This window comes from Haemorhous mexicanus, chromosome 29 (assembly GCF_027477595.1).
Source record: "Haemorhous mexicanus isolate bHaeMex1 chromosome 29, bHaeMex1.pri, whole genome shotgun sequence".
NCBI lineage: Eukaryota > Metazoa > Chordata > Aves > Passeriformes > Fringillidae > Haemorhous > Haemorhous mexicanus.
The window spans coordinates 4,887,399-4,904,395 of record NC_082369.1 but is presented as its reverse complement, the minus strand read 5'-3'; the positions used below and the strand labels follow the sequence as shown (position 1 = coordinate 4,904,395).

Below are 16,997 nucleotides of genomic sequence, written 5' to 3'. Positions count from 1 at the left end.
CGTGGGAACACGCAGTGACACACGCAGCTTGGGACACGCAGAGAGGCAGCATCCACTCTCAGTGACCATGTGCACACACACACGCACACACATGTACACGCACATATGGATTTGGGGGCGGTGCAGGCACATACCCCTCTCAACCTCCCCCCTCCGCACAGCGCAGCCAAGGGCTGAGCATCCTTCAGCTGTGCCCAGCGCACGTGGGGACCTCCCCCGTTCCTCGGGGGCTCGAGGGGGGGGCCGGGAGCCGGTTGCGGGGGCGTGCGGCCGAGCGTCGCCGGGGCTGCGTCACCGCGCTGACGCACCGTCGCTACCTGTGGGTCCCGCTGCTATAAATAGCCCCGCGCACGCCCCATCTGCCGCTCGCACGGTGCATTGTGACATTGTGACATTGTCACGGGGAGGGGGGGGACGGGACACCCTGCTCCGTGCCCCCCCTCGCCACCGGGGTCCACGGGCCAGGTGGCCCCGTGCCAGCCCCGAAAATCTGAGCAGTGGCCGGAGGGTAGCGTGGCGGTGGTGGCACTGTGCCACCTGGCAGGGCCTGGGCTGGCAGGACCAGCACGGACGTCACGAGAGCTCCTCGAGGTCCTCGTAAACACGGTGACACACCGGCGATGCCCTCTGGCCCCGTGTCCCCATCAGCCCCGTGTTTGCGCCGGCCCCACTGCCCGGGGCCACGGTGTGGGGACGAGACCCCCACGGCACAGGCTGTGGGGGCAGGGTCACACAGGAGCGACCCCTCAACCATGCCACTGTCACTGGGGCCATATAAGCACCATCCTCTGTGGATGTGAATGGGGGGCAAAGGGGGGAGCTAAGCCGGTGTACCCTCCCAAAACACCTCAGCTGAGAGATGCTTTTGGGGTGTTCTACAAAAGGAGGGGAAAAGGAAGATTTGGGTTTTTTGTTGCTGTCCAGGGCAGGCAGCCAGGCTGGGACGCGCAGTGCAAACAGAACCGGTTCCCAGCGCAGCTCCTGCTGCTGCTCCGGCCCCGCTGCGACCTCGGCCCCGGCGGGTGGGGGGGTCCGCGGGGGTGGGCTGGCTCTGCGCCCCCGGGCCCGCCGCCCCCGTGATGTCACCGCCTATGCACGCCGGGCTTCTCTGGCCGCGGCTGCCGGCCAGGCTGGGGGAGCCGGGGAGGCCCCGGGGTTGGGGAGGCCACGCGGGGACCCTCTGCCCCACGAGGGGCTGGGAGGGGGCCAAGGTCAGGGCCAGGGTGGGAGGGCTGCTGTGTACGCATAGCCACGCGTGTCCGGCTGTGTTCCACGCGTGTGCGTGTGCACTGCACCCCGGCCGTGTGTGCATCCCCACAGCCCAGCCCCGGTGTGCTGCAGCCCCTCAGAGCAGCCGGGGTGTTCAGCCTCCTCAGAGATCCCCAGAACCCCCAGCAGTCTGGGCACGCCGGCATCCCTGCCCCTGGAGCCGGGCTGTGCTGTATGCGTGTGCACATTGGCTGCAAGCTCTGCGTGCACACGCGTGTGCAAGGGCCCGCGGACACGTGTGGGGCAATGGGAGCCTGTGGGGAGCGCCGTGGGGCCGCGGCTGGTGGGCGGGGTGAGACATTCCTCACGGCGCTTGTTATTTTATCTGGTTCAAAGTCAGTTCCTGGAATGTTTTTAATTCCAGGATCCATCCCTGCTCCGGCAGCTCCCGGCCCCCCCCCGCGGCCTCCTCTGCACCCCACAGCAGCACTGCCTGCCCACAGCCCGGCCCCACAGCAGCACCGGGACCTGGCGTGGGGGCTCAGCCCTTCAGAGGCCCTCTGCACCCTCAGGGACATCCAGAGGGCACCCATGGGTGCCCCAGCCTTGGCGGGTGCCCCACAGCCGGGTGGTGGGGGGACCGTGTGCAGCCCCACGCGGGGGCCTGGGCTCGCCCCCAGCCGGGACCCCGCTGCGGCAGACGCCGTGTTCCCAACTCGTGCCAGGGACACGCGGCAGCACGTCGCCCACCCGGCGTCTGGCACTGCCGCGCCAGCCCCGTCTCTCGCCCGCAGCCAGCGCCGGGTGCAGCCGGAGGGATTCCAGGGGGCTGCGGGGCTGGGGCTTCGTGGTGTTCCCAACGCCACGAGGGGCTGGAGGCGGCCGCGGGGGTCCCATGGCCGTGGGGACACGCGGTGGGCGCACAAGGCACGGCCACCGCCCTTGGCCGCAGGGTTCACGGGCACACGCGGGGTTCACACGCGTGTTTGCAGGCTGGGGGGTGTGGGCAGGCGCTGCGAGGAGGCCGGGTGGGTTTGTGGGGTGCAGGGTGCAGCGGGTGGGTGTGCAAGGGCTGGGCGTGCAAGGCTTGAGGTGCAATCCCACGCATGCCTGTGCCGGGGTGTGCCCGGCACCGCGGGGCCGCGGCACGGCCGGCACCGTGGGCGTGCACAGAGCCCACGGGCGTGCCGGGAGCCCTGGGAGCCACTGCAGCTGTGGGTGTTTCCTGGCACGCCCTCTGCGGCAAGGGCTGGGCAGAGGGACAAGGGGGGCACCCAGTCCAGCTGTCCCCACCCACTGGCTGTGGGTGCACGGACACACCTGCCAGGTGACACCCACGCTGCCCCCACAGCGGGCACCGCACCGCAGGCACAACGCTGGTGCTGTGGATTGCTTCATACTGGGGGCACTGGGATGAGCACAGCCTGGCAGCAATGCTGGCTGCCGGGCAGGGCTGGGGGCAGTGGGGAGAGGAGCCAGGATGGGGTGCAGGGGGTGTGAACCACGCCAACAGCTGGGCTGAGTAGTGAGGGCTCTGCCCAGCCTCACCCACCACCGGTGGCCCCCCTGTAATCAGCAGCATCTGGGGGCCCTGGGCGTGGTGATGTCACCCTGTGGTGTGGCACAATGCCCCGTGCCCTGCCTTGTCTCTCTGTGCCACAGACACCTCCTGCGGGTGCTGCTCCGTCCTGTGCCATGAAGCCAAGCCATGGCTTGGGGGCCAGGCCTGTCCCAGCTCACACCCTGCAGCACCCCTGCTCCCCCATGACCCCCTAAACTCTGAGCTGAGCCCATGCGGAGGCAGCAGCTGTTGGGACCTCCCAAGGATGGAGTGGGGGCTCTCCAGGGGAGCACTCACAGCGGGAGGGTTTGCGTGTCCCCGGCGTGCATGGCTGCTGGCGCCTGTCCCTGTGTGCACACGCGTGTGCGTGTCCCCCGCGTGCCCTCCCACCAGCCATTGCCTTACAAGGGCCGTGCTGCTCCTGCCGCGGTCGGCGGCTCTTCCCGTTGCCAAATTTGGCACGGGCCGGGGGTGTGGGGGGGGTGCAGGGGCTGTAGGGGGGGGAGCCCGAGGTCTGCTCTACCCGAAATGACGTCAAAGCGGGGCGCAGGGTGCCCGGTGCGGCACAGAGTCACCGCAGGAACCTGAGCTGCTTCCGCTCCCTCCCGGCTTCCTCCGGCTCTCGGCTGCTCCTGGGAGTTCAGGGTCCGGCCAAGCCCCCTTCCCCAGCCCACACTGGGCCCCCCATGGGAAGATCCACTCGCTTCCCATCCTGTCTGTGAGGTGCTGAGGGTCCCGCGGAGCTCTGGATTGTTCTGTCCCCAGCCCCGGGGACAAAGCTGGGACATGGCAGAGGGGACGCGGGCAGCCACTCCTGCCCCTTCCCCACATAACAGCTCCACAGCTCAGCGCCCAGTCAGGATTCACCCCGCCCCAGGTGTCACCTGGATGTGACAGTGTCACCACATAGGTGTCACAGCACGGCTCCGGGGGCGTCCCAGCCCACAGTGTCCCCCCACAGCAACCAACCCCCCGAGCCCCCCCAGCCTCCAGCTTCCTCCCAGGGATGCTGGGGGCTGCAGGAAAAGGGTTGCATGGGTGAGATGATGCTGACACATCCCCACGGCCACCCCACCCCATCACCTTTCCCGGGGCAAGGGCAGGTGGGGAAACTGAGGCATGGCCACATTCATGGCCACCAACCCCCCCGCCCCGGCCCGCAGCCACCCCGCCGTGACGCAGGAGGGAGGGAGGGAGCTGGCAGGGAGCTGGCACTCAAGGCCAGCCTGGCTGGTGCAACCGGCCCAGCTCCTCCAGGCAGTGGCCAGTGGGACGAGACTGGAGCACCGAGTCAGATGAGCAGCCACAGGTTGGGGTCTGGCACCCACAGAGTGCTGAAAACACCTCAAGGAGACCCCAGACCTGTTCCCCCTGCCAGGGAGGATGGGGCATCACTCCCCTCCTTCCTCCTGCAGGTACACACACGTGTGGGTGCTGAGCAGGTACGTGCACAGGTATGGGGCACTTGTGGCTGTGCCTGTCCCTCTGACACTGCTGGGGTGGCCCAAGCACCTCCTGTCTCCCCACACTGACACCAGACACGATTGCATCCAGACTGCCCAAATTTATTTCAAAAATAAAAAATAAAATATTAAAGACCGAAAAAGCCTTACTCTTCCCCCCGCCCCCCTTTCCCCAAAACACACACACAAAAAAAAAAAAAAAAAAAAAAAGACTTTTACAGACAAAAAACACATCACGTGGGGGCTCTATTTGCACAGATCCTGACGGAAAAAAATCCAAGTCGGACGAGAAAAAGGATCCTACGGCCTATGAAGACTATGTCAGTATTGGCTCAGTCGGGTCATTAATGTCTATAAATACCGGCCCTGCAGCCGGGACCGAGTTTGGGGTTATTTATTCAGGGTTTTTTCTTTTTTTTTTTCTTCTTTTTTTTTTTTTTAAGTTAAAAAAGAAAAAAAAATCCAACCACCCAAGCGGCGGGTGGGAAGGAGTCCAGGGACTCGGAAGTTGGGCTCGGCCGCGGAGGGAAGGCGCCTTGGCTTCTCCCTCCCCAAACAAAATTAACACCCCCCAAAAAACAAAGCCCCCCCACCCCCGTCCCCCCTCCCCAGGCTGCGGCGGTGGGGCCCAGGCACACGTCCCCCCAGGGGGGCCCAGCCCCACAGCCGAGCAATGCTACATATAGAAGGGAAGGAAAACAAACGGCCCCCAAATCGGGGGGGCTCCAGCACCTCCAAGAGAGACTTCATCTCCTCCTGCCTGCACCGGGGTGGGCTGGCACAAGGTGGGGCCGGAGCCCACCCGGCTGTGCCCCTCTTCACAGCAAAGCAGCAGCTTCGATACACCCCAGGGCCCCCCCCGGGTGCCAGGACCCCCCAACTGGGGAGGCTGCAAGGAGGGGGCGGCTCCTGCTGCTCTTCCCCATCGCCCCAAACCCGACCCAGCAGCGGGATTGGGGGCTCCCCCTAACACACAGGTCGGCCCAACACGTCCGGTCGCAGGAGACGGCAAATCTGGAGGAGCCCCGGCCCGCGACGCCAGCGCTGCCTCCCCAAAGCGGGGCCAGCCAGTGGGACCCCCCGGCACAGTCCCCCGGGGCCCTGGCTCTCTATGCTACGACAAACTCGGATTTCATCTCGGCCTTGACCTCCGGCTTCCAGACCGAGTCCTCGAAGTCCAGGTCCAGGCTGCCCTCGCTGGAGACGCTGCTGTTGCTGTTGGTGCGCCCGGCCTTGCGGTTGGGCACCCAGTGGTACGGAGCCCTGGCGTCCCGCCGCGCCTTCCGCCGCAGCCGCTTCTGCTGCAGCAGCAGCTGCAGCCGCTCCACCTTGCAGCGCGTCGCCCGGTTCTCCGTCTGCCGCAGCCGGTCCCCTGCAAGGGAGAAGGGCAAAGGGGGTCACGGGGGGCTGCCATGGGGGGACATGCCAGCCCCCAGGCAGCCCCATGTAGATGTCCCTGTAACAGGCAGGGTGTCCTCTGTGATGGAGAAGGATGGGTCATGGTGGGGTGTCCTGATCCACAGCCCAGCAGGTAGGCCCCAATGGCACAGGTAATGGACACACCTAGAGCAGGTGGCCTCCAAAAGGAAAAGGGTGAGGTGGTTACGGGAGGGTGGCCTAACCCACATACTGGGGGGATCACGGAGCCCCCCATGGCACAGTCCACTGGATATCCCAAAAACAGGGTGCCCACCACAGCACCAGGCTGATCCCCAGTGGCCTACAGCCCTTTTTGGGGTGCAGGGTTCCCACCACCACATCCCCTCTATCCCCCTGGATGAATGGGGAGGGGTCCTGGCCTAGAGCAGAGCTGGGGGCGGCCGTGGAAGACCCAGCCACACCAGCAGGGGCTGGAGCCAGCATGGAGCCACCCCCTGTGGAGACCTGGACCACCCCTGGCTAGAAAAGAAGGAAGAGCAAACCCTGAGGGGGCTGAGCCAGCACTGGTGGTTTCACTTCTTTCCTCTAAGCAAATCACAGGGGGTCTGGTACGGGTGCCTGCGACACCTTCTGGCCCCAGGGCTCACAGGTGTGCACCCAAAAATGCTGGGGGGGCTGCTGCAATGCTCCAGCCAGGCCCCCCCCAGCCAGGCCCACCTTCACCCCCAGTGTGAGGAGATGGGTTTGGAAAGAGGGAGCCAGAGTCTGCATGACCCCAAAACCTCTGCCCACAAGCAGAGTCAGACCCTGAGCTCCCAGGGCAGCACGGACACCACAGACACCTGCCACTCCCCCACACTCCCACCCACACAGGGACGCTTTGTCCCCACAGGGCTCGGCAGAGATGACAATGCAGGGTGGGTGGGGGGACCTCCCTGAGTCCCCAGGGGTGCTGATTGTCCCGGAACATGCGACCCTTCCGACTGACACCTGTCAATCATCCAGTTCCCAGTCCCTCTCTGCTCATCCCAGCCATGGACCAGGGACCCCCAAGAGGTACCAGCCTCACACCCCAACCCCTCTGCACTCGAGGGCAGCCAGACTCACCACTGGGCTTGCACATCCGGATCTGGCTTTGGCACTGGACAACGGGGTGCAGGGTGGGGGCGGCGGCCGCTGGCAGCGGCTCTGAGGTAGTTTTGGTGGCGAGGTCTGGAGAGGCAGGCGGCGAGGAGGAGGAAGAAGAGGAGGAGGAGGAGAACTGCGTCTGGCAGCGGAGCTGTGTCAGGGACTGGGGCATGCCCTGGTAGTGTCTCGTGGCGCTGAGGAGGTCGTTGAGGATCTGCAGGATGGTGCCAATGTCCCGCCGCGGCCGCCCGCTGCTGTCCTGGCAGTTGGGGTGCAAAGTGCCTGGAGGCAGGGAAGAAGTGGGTGTGAGACAAGCAGCCCCCCCAGATCCACAGCCCCATTGCCCCCAACATGCCCTCAGAGCCCTCTGGCAGTTCAGCAGCACCTACCGGAGAAGGTCCCTGAGAAGACCCCAGGCGCGTGGTTGACAAAGCTCTCGATGACCGCCCCGGGCTTGCGGGATCGGCCCGAGGGGGCCGGACTGCTGCCCGGGGAGCTGCTGCTGCGGGAGCCACAGTCCACCTGGGAGGGGAGAAACATGGGATCAGCCTCGGGGTAGGGGTCTGGTGGGGCACACAACCCTGCTCCTCCTGACCTTCTGCCACCCCGCAAAAAGCCAGGTCAGGAGAGCCCAGACAGGGAGATGCAGCAGGCACCGGTCCCAGTTCTCCTGGCATCCAAGGAACCACCCAGGGGGTCCCGACAGGCCCCCTACCCTGCTGTGCTGCGTGAGGAGGAAAGGGAAGCAACAGCAGCAGCTCCTGTCCACCCATGGCGACAGGCAAGGTGTGAGGACAGGCAGGATAAGAGCTTGGGTTACACCCTGTCCTTGAGCCCCTCCCTGGGACCTGGGGACATTCTGGAGGCCAGACTGGGGACAACCCATTTCCACACATGAGGAAACCGAGGAAGGGCCAGGCATGACCACGGCTGAGCTGGGAAAAAGTCACAGCTTCACCCCCCCTTTCCCAAAGGCCCCAGGACATCCCCAAACTCACCTCTGAGCAGGAGGAGACCACGCTGCTGTTCACCGTCTGCGTGCTGGCCCCGTGTGACCGGAACATCCCGGCGGTGACAGGAGCGGCGTGAGGGGCATTACAGTACATGGGGGGGGCCGGCGCGGTGGGCGTGGGGCTGGGGGCCGGGCTCTGCTGGCACGAGGGCACCACGGGGATGCGGGCGAAGCCTGAGCCGCTGGCACCGTGCAGCGTCCGGCAGTGGGGGCTGGCGTTGGCCCCCGCCTCGCCCCGGCTGGCAATGAGGTGTCGGTGCTGGAGCTGTCCGGTGCTCTGCTGAGCCGCCAGCTGCAGCTGCACGAACATCATGTGGTCACCCACACGCAGGGCCAGGGTCAGCGGGGACCGGCCCGACAAGAAGTCGTTGACCTGGGGAGAGAGAGAAAGAATCCTCATCAGCCATGGCACAAGCGGTGGGGTGGTGGTTGCCCCCCTCATGCTGTAGGTTGTCCCTACAGGTTTCCCTTGGCTGTAGGGATGCGTCACTGGGGCACAGAAGGGGTGACCCCCTTTCACAGCCCTTCCCAGGCCCTCACCCGTGCCAGGCTGGCAGACGAGCCCAGCTGCCGTCCCCAAGCGACCCCAGCCCGGTGCCAGCTCCGTCAGCTGATGGTGCCAGGGGGTATTTTTCTTCCTTCTGCCCTTCCTGCCCTTTATTCCCCACCACTGAGTGGCTGTGCCTGCCTGGCTGCCCTCCCCGGCGCTGATCCCGGCAGGCAGGGACGGGCAGGGGCCACAGCTGGGACTGCTCAGAGCCACACGCTCGGCCAAGGGCCAGCAGGAGGGCTTGTCCCCCCCCAGCTCAAGGGGGTGCCCCTGCTGGCACAGGGACACGAGGAAGGGGCAGGTGAGGACATGCCGGGTCCCTGCGTGCCCACCATTGTGACTCAGGCAATGCAGCCCACCCGCCCTCCTCCCCCCCCTCAAGGCAGCTGGGGGTGGGGGACAGGCCCTGCCCAGCCCAGAGGCTCCAGCTCCGGCAGGTGATGGAGCAGCTGCAGCGTGGAGACAAGAGCTGGGGCCTGACCCTCCCCAGGCTGCAGCTGTGGGGGGCCCCCAAAGCCCAACACCTGCCACCCCCCAGCTCACACCCCTCAGCCTCCCCCCAGTTGCATAAATCACTTGGCAGCTGTGCCAGGGAACAGAGGAGCCCCCCCAAGCACTGCCCCACATTCTAGGGGGGGCTGGGACAGCCAAGAGCCGCCGTGGGCCCCCCCCTTGCCCTCGTGTGCGCTGCAGGGGGGCTGTGCCTCTCACCCCTGCCAGCCCAGACGGGTTAATGGGGACGATGCCCCCCCCTTCCACTGCACACCCCCCTCACTATTCTAGAGCACAGCTTTCCCAGCCTGTCATGTGCATATCACCCACCCACATCCCACGGCACCTTTGGGGTGCAGCCACCGAGGGGTCCCCAGTGGGGGCCCAGCATCCCCTGTCCCCAGCACGGCAGAGCAGGGCCCCCCCCGGCCCCCCCCAGCCCCGGCCCCGCTCCCCCACGCCCCGCTGCCGCGGAGGCCGCTTCTGAGAAGCCGTGGGAAAAGCAGCTTTAAAAATACCAGCAGCAAAGCCCCGAGCGTGTCAGGCGGAGGCTGCAGAGGAAGGGGTGGGCGGGAAGGAGACGCTGCAGCTCTGGACACGGAGGTTACGGGGCAAGGGGGCGGGAGGGGACGGCGGGCGTGCACATGGGCACACGTGTGCACACCCGTGTGCGTGCACAGAGAGCACCTGGCCGCGGGAAAGCATCGCCCCAGCCCCCAAGCTGCCTCAGTTTCCCTTCCCATAGCAGCCTTGGTGGCCTAATGCCAGGCTGGTAGCCCCATCCTCACTGCTTGGTCCCATCCCAGCTCCGGCCACCTCTGGCCCCTGCATGGAGTCCCCCACGGCTGCTGCTGCTCTCTGAGCCACTGTAGGGGATGCATTTCACACAGGGACCCCAACACCAGGTCCAAGCACCATTCACCAAAGCGTACAAAGAGGTCCCAGCTGGGTCCTGCTCCCACTGGGCTCCTTCACAGCCCCATCCCAGCCCCTGCCATCCTCCTCCAGGCCTGGCTCTGCACCCAGGTGTGCCTGGGGGAGCCCCGTGCACCTCCCCGGGGCCCCTTGACGTCAGCCGGCCCCGCGGCCGCCTCCCGCTCCCTCTGACTCACCCCTGCCCTGCCTGACCCCTCGCCAGCGCCGGCAGAAACCAGAGCACCCCAACCCGGCCAGGCCCGCGCTGCCGACGCTTCCCAGCAGCGCCAAGAACACCCCTCCATCCATCCCCACGCACGGGGGTCCCACGGCCTCCCGCTGACCCCGGGGCCGGGCCGTGGCATGGAACCCGCCCGGTCCCCGCGGCGCCCCAGCCCCGGGGCTCCCAGCACCCACCCCCACGCCGCTGCCAACCTCCCCCCCCCCCGGCGAAACCAGCCCGCTCCAATGCAAACACGTCCCACCCAGCCGCCCGCTCGGCCGCCCACGCCGGGAGGACCCCGTCCCTCCCAGCCGGCTCCGCCGCGGGGGCCGGGACAGCCTCGCAGAGGGGGCTGGGGCCACCGAGCCCCCCCCAGAGTCCCGCACTTAGGGGTCCCCTGGGACTCTGCCAAGCCCTTGGGGGCTCAGCTGCACCGTACCGGGCTCGGGGCCCGCGGGGATGGGGCAAGTGTCTCCCAACTGCTTCTCAGAAACGCCGATGACTCAGAGAACGCCGCATTCCCGCCTCGCTCCGACGCCTGGCCCCGCGTCACCCCGGCCCGCAGCACTCCGCACCCCCGGGCCCCCAACTCTGGAGCTGCCCCCAAGGAGCCCCTGCCCCGATGGGGAGGGCAGCACCCCCAAACAGGCACAATGAAACCATCCTAGGAGATCCAGATAGCAAAAGCAAGGCCAGGGCAAGGATGAGGAGGGGGAGCAGGAAATGCCCCCCCAAACCCCTGCAGGGTCTCCAGCTGGGCCCCCCATCCAGCCACCTGCGTTGGTGCCCAGGGGTTTGTCTGTGCCAAGTGGGGCAGAGCCCCCTGGCCGCATTCCCCCAGCCCTGGAAGAGCAGGATGTGTCATCCCCCTCCTCTGTTCCTCCCCCTCAGCACTCCTGGGCAGAGGGACTGGGGGAAGGAAGAGCCGGCAGTGGGACCCAACGCCTGCCTGCCATCCCTGGAAAGCGGGGGCAGCCGTGTGGGGAGGAAGGAAGTGCAGGAGCATTTCCAGGAAGCCCCCGTGCCCGGCAGTCACTTCCCCAAAGGCTGGGGAGGGGGTGGCAGCGCCCTGGCCCCCCCTCACCGCCCCCAGAGGAAGCGGCTCAGCTCTCCCCGTGCTCCGGAGGCTGCGTGACGCAGGCAGAGCCCAGCAAAGCATGAATGGGAGGAGTGGTTTCCTGCCCCCCCCTCCGCCGCCCCCCAGGTGCTGGCGGTTCCTCCTGCTCAGCCCTGGCTTCCTGAATCACCAACCGGAGGAACCTGCGGTGGGCAGGGAGGTGCGGAGCCGCTTCCCGCAGCCGCTGCCAGACCGGAGCCCACCCACCCTCCTTCGCTCGCCGTGCTTGGTCTGGGGGGGCCACAGCCCTCTGCAGGGGGGTACCCTGAGCTCCACAGGCTCCTGGCTCGCCAGTCCACCCCACCTCGCTGCCCACAACGGAGCAGAGCTGCGCAGCCCCATCAGAAATATCTGCAGCCCTGAGGCCAGGACGTGCACTGTGACCTGCCACGCCAGGCTGCCAGAACCAGCCCCCTCCCACAGCTCTGCAGCCCAGCTGGGATGGGCAGCACCTTGCAACCTCTCCATGGCACTCCAGCAGCATCTGGCACTTGGGCTCCACTAGGGCTCCAGTCCAAGCTTGCCCCCCCAGCCCCCACTTGGGGTTAAACCAGCTCCCAAAAGTCAAGGTCACCCCGGGCAGCCAAGGGCACTGCGGGTCCCTGCAGGCAGGGCAGCCTGGCCCTTGCCACATCCCCACGGGGGGCACAGAGCGCCCCACCAGCCCCTTCTCTGAGCCCTGGCACCACATGGGGCTCAGCCCCTTCCCAGAATTCAGCAAGGCAGGTTATAAAAACGCTCAAAAACCCAACCCTTCAAAAACCAAAGCTGCAGCATTGGCCAGAAAAAGGAAGGAAAGAGTTTCACAGCAGTAACAGAGACGGAAAACAAAGGAGCGGGGCCTGCATGGCTGGGGGTAAATTCCACCTTCGCGGCAGGAGCTGGCGGCTGCGCGCGCACCCACGGCTCACCCACGGCTCTCCCACCCTGGGAACGCTTCCGCCCCGCCGCTGAGACCCCCCAGCAGTGAGGGCTTCCCACCCCCTCCAACAACTCCACAGCAATTCAGCCACGGCCCCACCAACGCCACCCACTTGGCCCCTTCCATGCCCTGGCACAAGGCCACCAAGCAAGAGACAAGGAGAGGGTCAGAACACCCCAGCACAGCCAATCTGCACCCCCAAGGACAGCTCCAAGGAAAGCAGGAAAATCCCTTTGGGTGCTGGGGGGGCAGCCAGGCTCTGCAGCCCCACGAGCCCCCAGCATGGTCCTGCCAGCCTCCTTGACATCCGTCACAGCTGTGGGCAGATGGCAGCCCGCTCCCTGCACCCCAGTGTGGGCATTTGGGGGGGCTGCAGCCCCACACCCCCGGGCAGGGCTCTGAGCCGCCCGGCGCTGCCACCAACCTGCGGCGTGACCTTGAGTGAGTCACTTCACCTCCCCGGCTCCCGGCTTGTTTGGGCTGCCGGCGTGGGACCTCCCCGAGCCCGGCGCTGCGCTGGGTGACGGTGCCCGCCCCGGGCACCACCCTCAGCACTCCCAGACCTGCTGGAGGTGAAACCTCAGCGAGGCACCAACGCCAAAGCTTTTGGGAGGGGAAGCAAAGCGAGGCCGCCGCAGCTGTCCTTCCTCCCCACCCTCCCTCCGCCTTTGTCTCCATCCTGCCCCGGCATCCAGCCCCTCACCTGAGTTTCAGTTAAGCTTTCCAGAGCTTGCATCACCGACTGTTCTGGCCTGGATGCCTGGGACTGGAAAAAAAAGGAGGAGGGGGGGGATTAACGTTACAAATGCAGCAAAGGAGGGGGCGTCCGCAGCAGGAGGGAGGGATGACATGTCACTTCCACTATTTCTACACAAGCCCTGAGAAAGGAGTGAAATACTAAACCTGCTGCCGTGCCCAACCCAGCACTGCCTCCTCAGCAAGAGCTGGGGCAGCAGAGCCGCGGGGCTGCCAGCACATCACATCCTCATCCTTGCCCGGGGCTTTAATAATAGACAGGGACGAGTGGGAGGGATGGAGGGAGCAGCAGGAAAAGGCCACTCACCATCAAGCCGGCCTCCACGGTGGGCACCAGTGTCAGCTTGCTGCCTTCCACGACCCCCAGGTCCTGCAGTTTGCCAGAGCTGAGGCGGCTGTGGGAGGAGATGCCAAAAGCAGGGTCAGTGCAGGTCGGGCAGCTCCCCCAGAGGGTACACACCAGAGGGGGACACCAGCTGCAAGTCTGGCTGCTCCCAGGGGACCAACAGTCCCCCAAGCACCCCCACCTCAAGAAATTCCCAGCCTTCATAGGCAGGAGGGAACCCTGGCACCCCACAGCTCAGCTGCCCCCCGGGGGAACTCACGGTGTAGGGCACCCCTGCCCTGGGTACGGGGCAGTGCTGAGGGGTCAGAGAGGAGCTGAGCTGCAGGGCGGGGGGGGTGGGAGCACAGGGTTCGTGGCACAGGAAACCTGCCCACTGGGGGGGCGATTAGAGAGAAGTTGGGACCAGTGTAGGTGGGGGAGGCAGCGCTGGGAACATGCTCCCTCAACCCCGCGGGTGCCGGCAGATGGATGCGGTGTCCCCGTGTGTCCCCCCCCTCCTTCCTCCCTGATCCGGGAAAGACTCTCCAAGTTACTCCCGGCCCGACCCCACGCGGGCCCCGCTCCACGCGGGGGGTGCGCAGCCCCTCGGCCCGGGCCCCCGGCAGACAAAGGCCCCCCCGCCGCCCCCGGCGCTGGGGGCTCGGGGGGGGGGGCCGGGCCGCGCCGCCGCCGGGGCTGAGCCCAGAACAAAGGGCCGGGGCACGGCCGGGCCCCGCCGCCCACAAAGGAGCCCCGGCAGGGCCGGGCGAGGGGGCGGCGGCCGCGCTCCCGGCCCGGCCCGGCGCCCCCCTCCCTCCCTCCGCCCCGGAGCCCCCACTCCCTCCTTCCCTCCCTCCGGCCCGGCCCCCGCTCGCCCCCGCCGCGGCCCCCCGGGCTGCCCCCCCCCCCCCCGCCCCGCACAGGAATGGGGCCGGGAAGGGGGAGGGGGCGGGAGCCTTTGTGCGGTGCCGAGCCCGGTGCGAGGGGGCCGCCCCCGCGCCCAGCCCCGCTGTGGAGGGCTGTGGACCCCGGGCCTCCCGAGCCGCGCCGAGCCCCCCCCGTGCCGAGCCGTGCCGTACCTCTCTTTGTGCAGCAGCGCCAGACGCTCCTTGGGCACCTTGAGGCGCTGGGACAGCCGACGCTTCAGCCCCTCCACCGTCTCCTCGGCGGGCACCGAGAGCTCATAGCGGGTGCCGGTGGTGGTGTGGATGTAGAGGTTCATGGGGGGTTCGGGTGGCCCCACCTCGCAGGCGGGAGCCCCGCGGCTGCAGCTCCTGGCGCCGGGCTGCGGGTCCATCCGCCGACCTGCGGGGGCAGCGGCGGTCGGTGTCGGGGGGCGGCGGGGGGATCGGACAAAGGAGGGAGCCGTGCCCGCTCCGCCACACGCCCGGCGGGACCCACGGGAGCTCCGGCTACGCGCTGAGGCCTCGGGCGGGGGCCGGGAGGAGGCGGGGAGCGGCTAGGAGGGGGGTCCCCAAGCAGGGCTGCACCGGCCGTGCCCTCCGCAGCTCAGGCGGAGAAAATAAAAAAAATATATATCTATAAAAATAAAAAAATATAAAATCTCCCGTTCTCGCCCCGCTCCGGTGGCTGCTGCGGGAAGGGGGGGTGGTGGAAGCGGCGCTGCCTGCTCCTGCCTGCCGCCTCCTTTCTTTCTGCTCGCCGCCGCTCTGTGCTCTCGGTGCGGGGTATCTGGGGGCGGGGTGAGGCCCGAGGCCGCGGCGAGGGGCGGGGAGGCCGCCTCGCTCCCCCTTCTCTGGGGCCGGACCCGCCGAACCGGCCGCCGCTCGCGCTGCCGTGGGAGCACCGGGGGGGGAGGGAAGTTACAATGTAGCAACGTCCCGAGGGCGGGGCCTCGCCCTCATTCACTCCGGCTCCTCCGGCCGCCGCGGCCAATGGGAGCTCGCCGAGCGCCCAGACATCCGCGGTGGCGGCCAATGGGAGGCGGGCGCAGGTTCCCCACGTGGCCCGGTGGGCGGGGCGGTCCGTCCGGATTCCTCCCGCCCACGCGGCCGCGCAGGCCCCGCCCCGGCCCCGCCCCCCGCGCGCCCTCGCGCCGCGCCTGGAGCCATTCATAATCCCGGCGCACAACAAAGGGGCGCGGGGGGTTTGGGGGTCCGGTCGGGCTCCGGTAGTACCCGGGGAATATTCCTCGCCGGAGAGCCCACGGGCTTGGCGCGCGAGGCGCCACGGAGGGGTGGGCGCGGGACACAGGCAGGCGCCGGCCCGGAGCGCCGCGGCGGGGGCGGTGAGCGGCCCCCGCACCGGAGGAGGCCGCGGCGGGAGGTGACTGCCCGCGGGGCCGGGCGGGAGCTGGAGCCCCCGGAGCCGAGTGACGCCGGGACAGAGAGGCGGAAAGGGCGGGGGGGACATGCACAGTCACCCGCGGCCGGTCACACCCGCCCGGTCGCACGCACCCGCCCGGTCACCCTCCCGGTGACGCCGTTACAGCTACGGGGAACTGTCCCGGTGAGGGGTTAAGCCCCCTGTACCCCCCCGGCACGCTCTTCCCCCCCCCCCCCTCCCCAGTCCCGGAGCTGCAACCTCCACCCCAGAGACCCAAGCCCCGCCTGCCGGCTCCCGGGGAGTGGAACGGACACCCCGCAGCCCCGGGGCCCCGTCCCGGCACCCGCACGGGGGGGTTGGGGGGGCGGGCTATGAGTCAGCAAAGCGCGGGCGCCCTCTGCCGGCCCCGCTGCGCCTCCTGCGCCCGGGGGGGCCGCACCGGCGGCGCGCCGGGGAGCCCTTACCGAGACACCGGCTGGCCCTTACCGAGCGACCGGGCGGCCCGGCCGCGGTGCGCCCCAGAGCCGCTGCTCGCCCACCGGGATGAAGAGCCCCTGCCCGGGGAGCCCCCCCCCTCCAGAACGCCGGGTCTTGGGAGCGAGGAGCCGCTCCCCGGGACGCGGCGGGAGCACCGGGGTTCCGACAGCTGGAGCGAGGAGAACCGATCCCGTTCCCGTTTCCCGGAGGCGGGCAAAGCTCCAGGTGACCGAGGACACGGAGGGTCTCTGAGGGTGAGCAGAGCTCCCGAACAACCGAAGAGGGGCTCTGCCGTGCGTCCCCTCGGGAGCCCCGGGGAAGTGGGGCCACCCCTCCCGCTCCGGGGAAAGCAACCGAGAGGGCACGGTCCCGGTCCGCGGATCCCCCCCAAGCCCTACCCGGGCCCCCACAAGCCCGGCACGGCTCTACTTACCGAGCACGGCCCCGCGGATCCCGGCGCGGCGGGAGCTCAGCTGCCTCCGGCGGCAGGAAGAGGGAGAGAGACCCCAGAAACGTCCCGGGGGGAGGTGGCGGTGGGTGCGGTGTCACCTCCTGAGCGCTGCAGCCGGTCCGAGCGCAGCCCTGACGCGGAGCTGCCGGGGAGGTGCCCGAAGTTTTATCCCGCACCGCCCGGGGTGGAGCCTGGCGGGGGCAGGGACCGGTCTGGCCTCGGCAACGGCCCCGGCAACGGCCACGGCCCCTGCCCCGGCGGTACCGCACCTGCTCCCGCGGGGGGTCCCGCTCTTTGCCCCAGGGTCTCAGTTCTGTACCGCGGGTCCCAGCCCCTAGCCCCTCGGTTCGGATCCCACTCCCGGGATCCCGATCGCCGTCCTCTAATCTCGGTACCAGCCCACCGGGGGCGTCTCAGCCCCTGTCGGGGTCCCGGCTCTGCCGCGGCTCCAGGCAGGGCAGGGACGAGCTGCCCTCCACGGACCGTGGGGAGGGGACAGACCGGACACCTCTCCCCCTCTGCGTGTCCCGTGGGTCAAAGTCAGTTCGTGGGCAGGGAAAACGGGTGGGCTGAGCTCTGCTTGGGAGCCAAGCGTCAAAGCTGCTGCTGCTGCCCGTGGAGACTCTCTGATGTCTAATAACAAGGCTGGACCATTCGTCCCCCAGGGATTCCCTCTGCCCAACCACCCACTTTCCAGCAAGGACACAGACTTAGCCCTACAGGGCTTTAA

General features: G+C 68.1%; 1 protein-coding gene across 2 annotated transcripts; it reads right to left on the bottom strand.

The window, feature by feature from the left end:
• Positions 1-4,314: 4,314 nt before the first annotated feature.
• Positions 4,315-16,390, bottom strand: MIDN (midnolin). Of its 2 annotated transcripts, XM_059869876.1 has the most exons (8): positions 16,250-16,390; positions 14,133-14,358; positions 13,036-13,123; positions 12,676-12,738; positions 7,740-8,126; positions 7,131-7,263; positions 6,721-7,023; positions 4,315-5,605 (listed from the first exon to the last, which is right to left on the bottom strand). In XM_059869876.1, exons 2-8 carry the CDS (start codon positions 14,348-14,350, stop codon positions 5,343-5,345), a joined length of 1,455 nt encoding a protein of 484 aa, XP_059725859.1. In that variant the 5' UTR covers positions 14,351-14,358; positions 16,250-16,390; the 3' UTR covers positions 4,315-5,342. The 2 variants fall into 2 exon arrangements, with proteins under 2 accessions (XP_059725859.1, XP_059725860.1); XM_059869877.1 differs by lacking the exon at positions 16,250-16,390 and having other exon boundaries at positions 14,133-14,860.
• Between the last annotated feature and the right edge of the window lie 607 nt (positions 16,391-16,997).

Bases quoted from the DNA above. Each gene is read 5' to 3' on its own strand.
- MIDN (XM_059869876.1), bottom strand. From the start codon at position 14,350: ATGGACCCGCAGCCCGGCGCCAGGAGCTGCAGCCGCGGGGCTCCCGCC. The intron at 7,264-7,739 runs GTGAGTTTGGGG...CTCCCCTCCCAG, and splicing joins TGGTCTCCTCCTGCTCAGAG to GTGGACTGTGGCTCCCGCAG. The intron at 5,606-6,720 runs GTGAGTCTGGCT...TCTCCCTTGCAG, and splicing joins CCGGATGTGCAAGCCCAGTG to GGGACCGGCTGCGGCAGACG.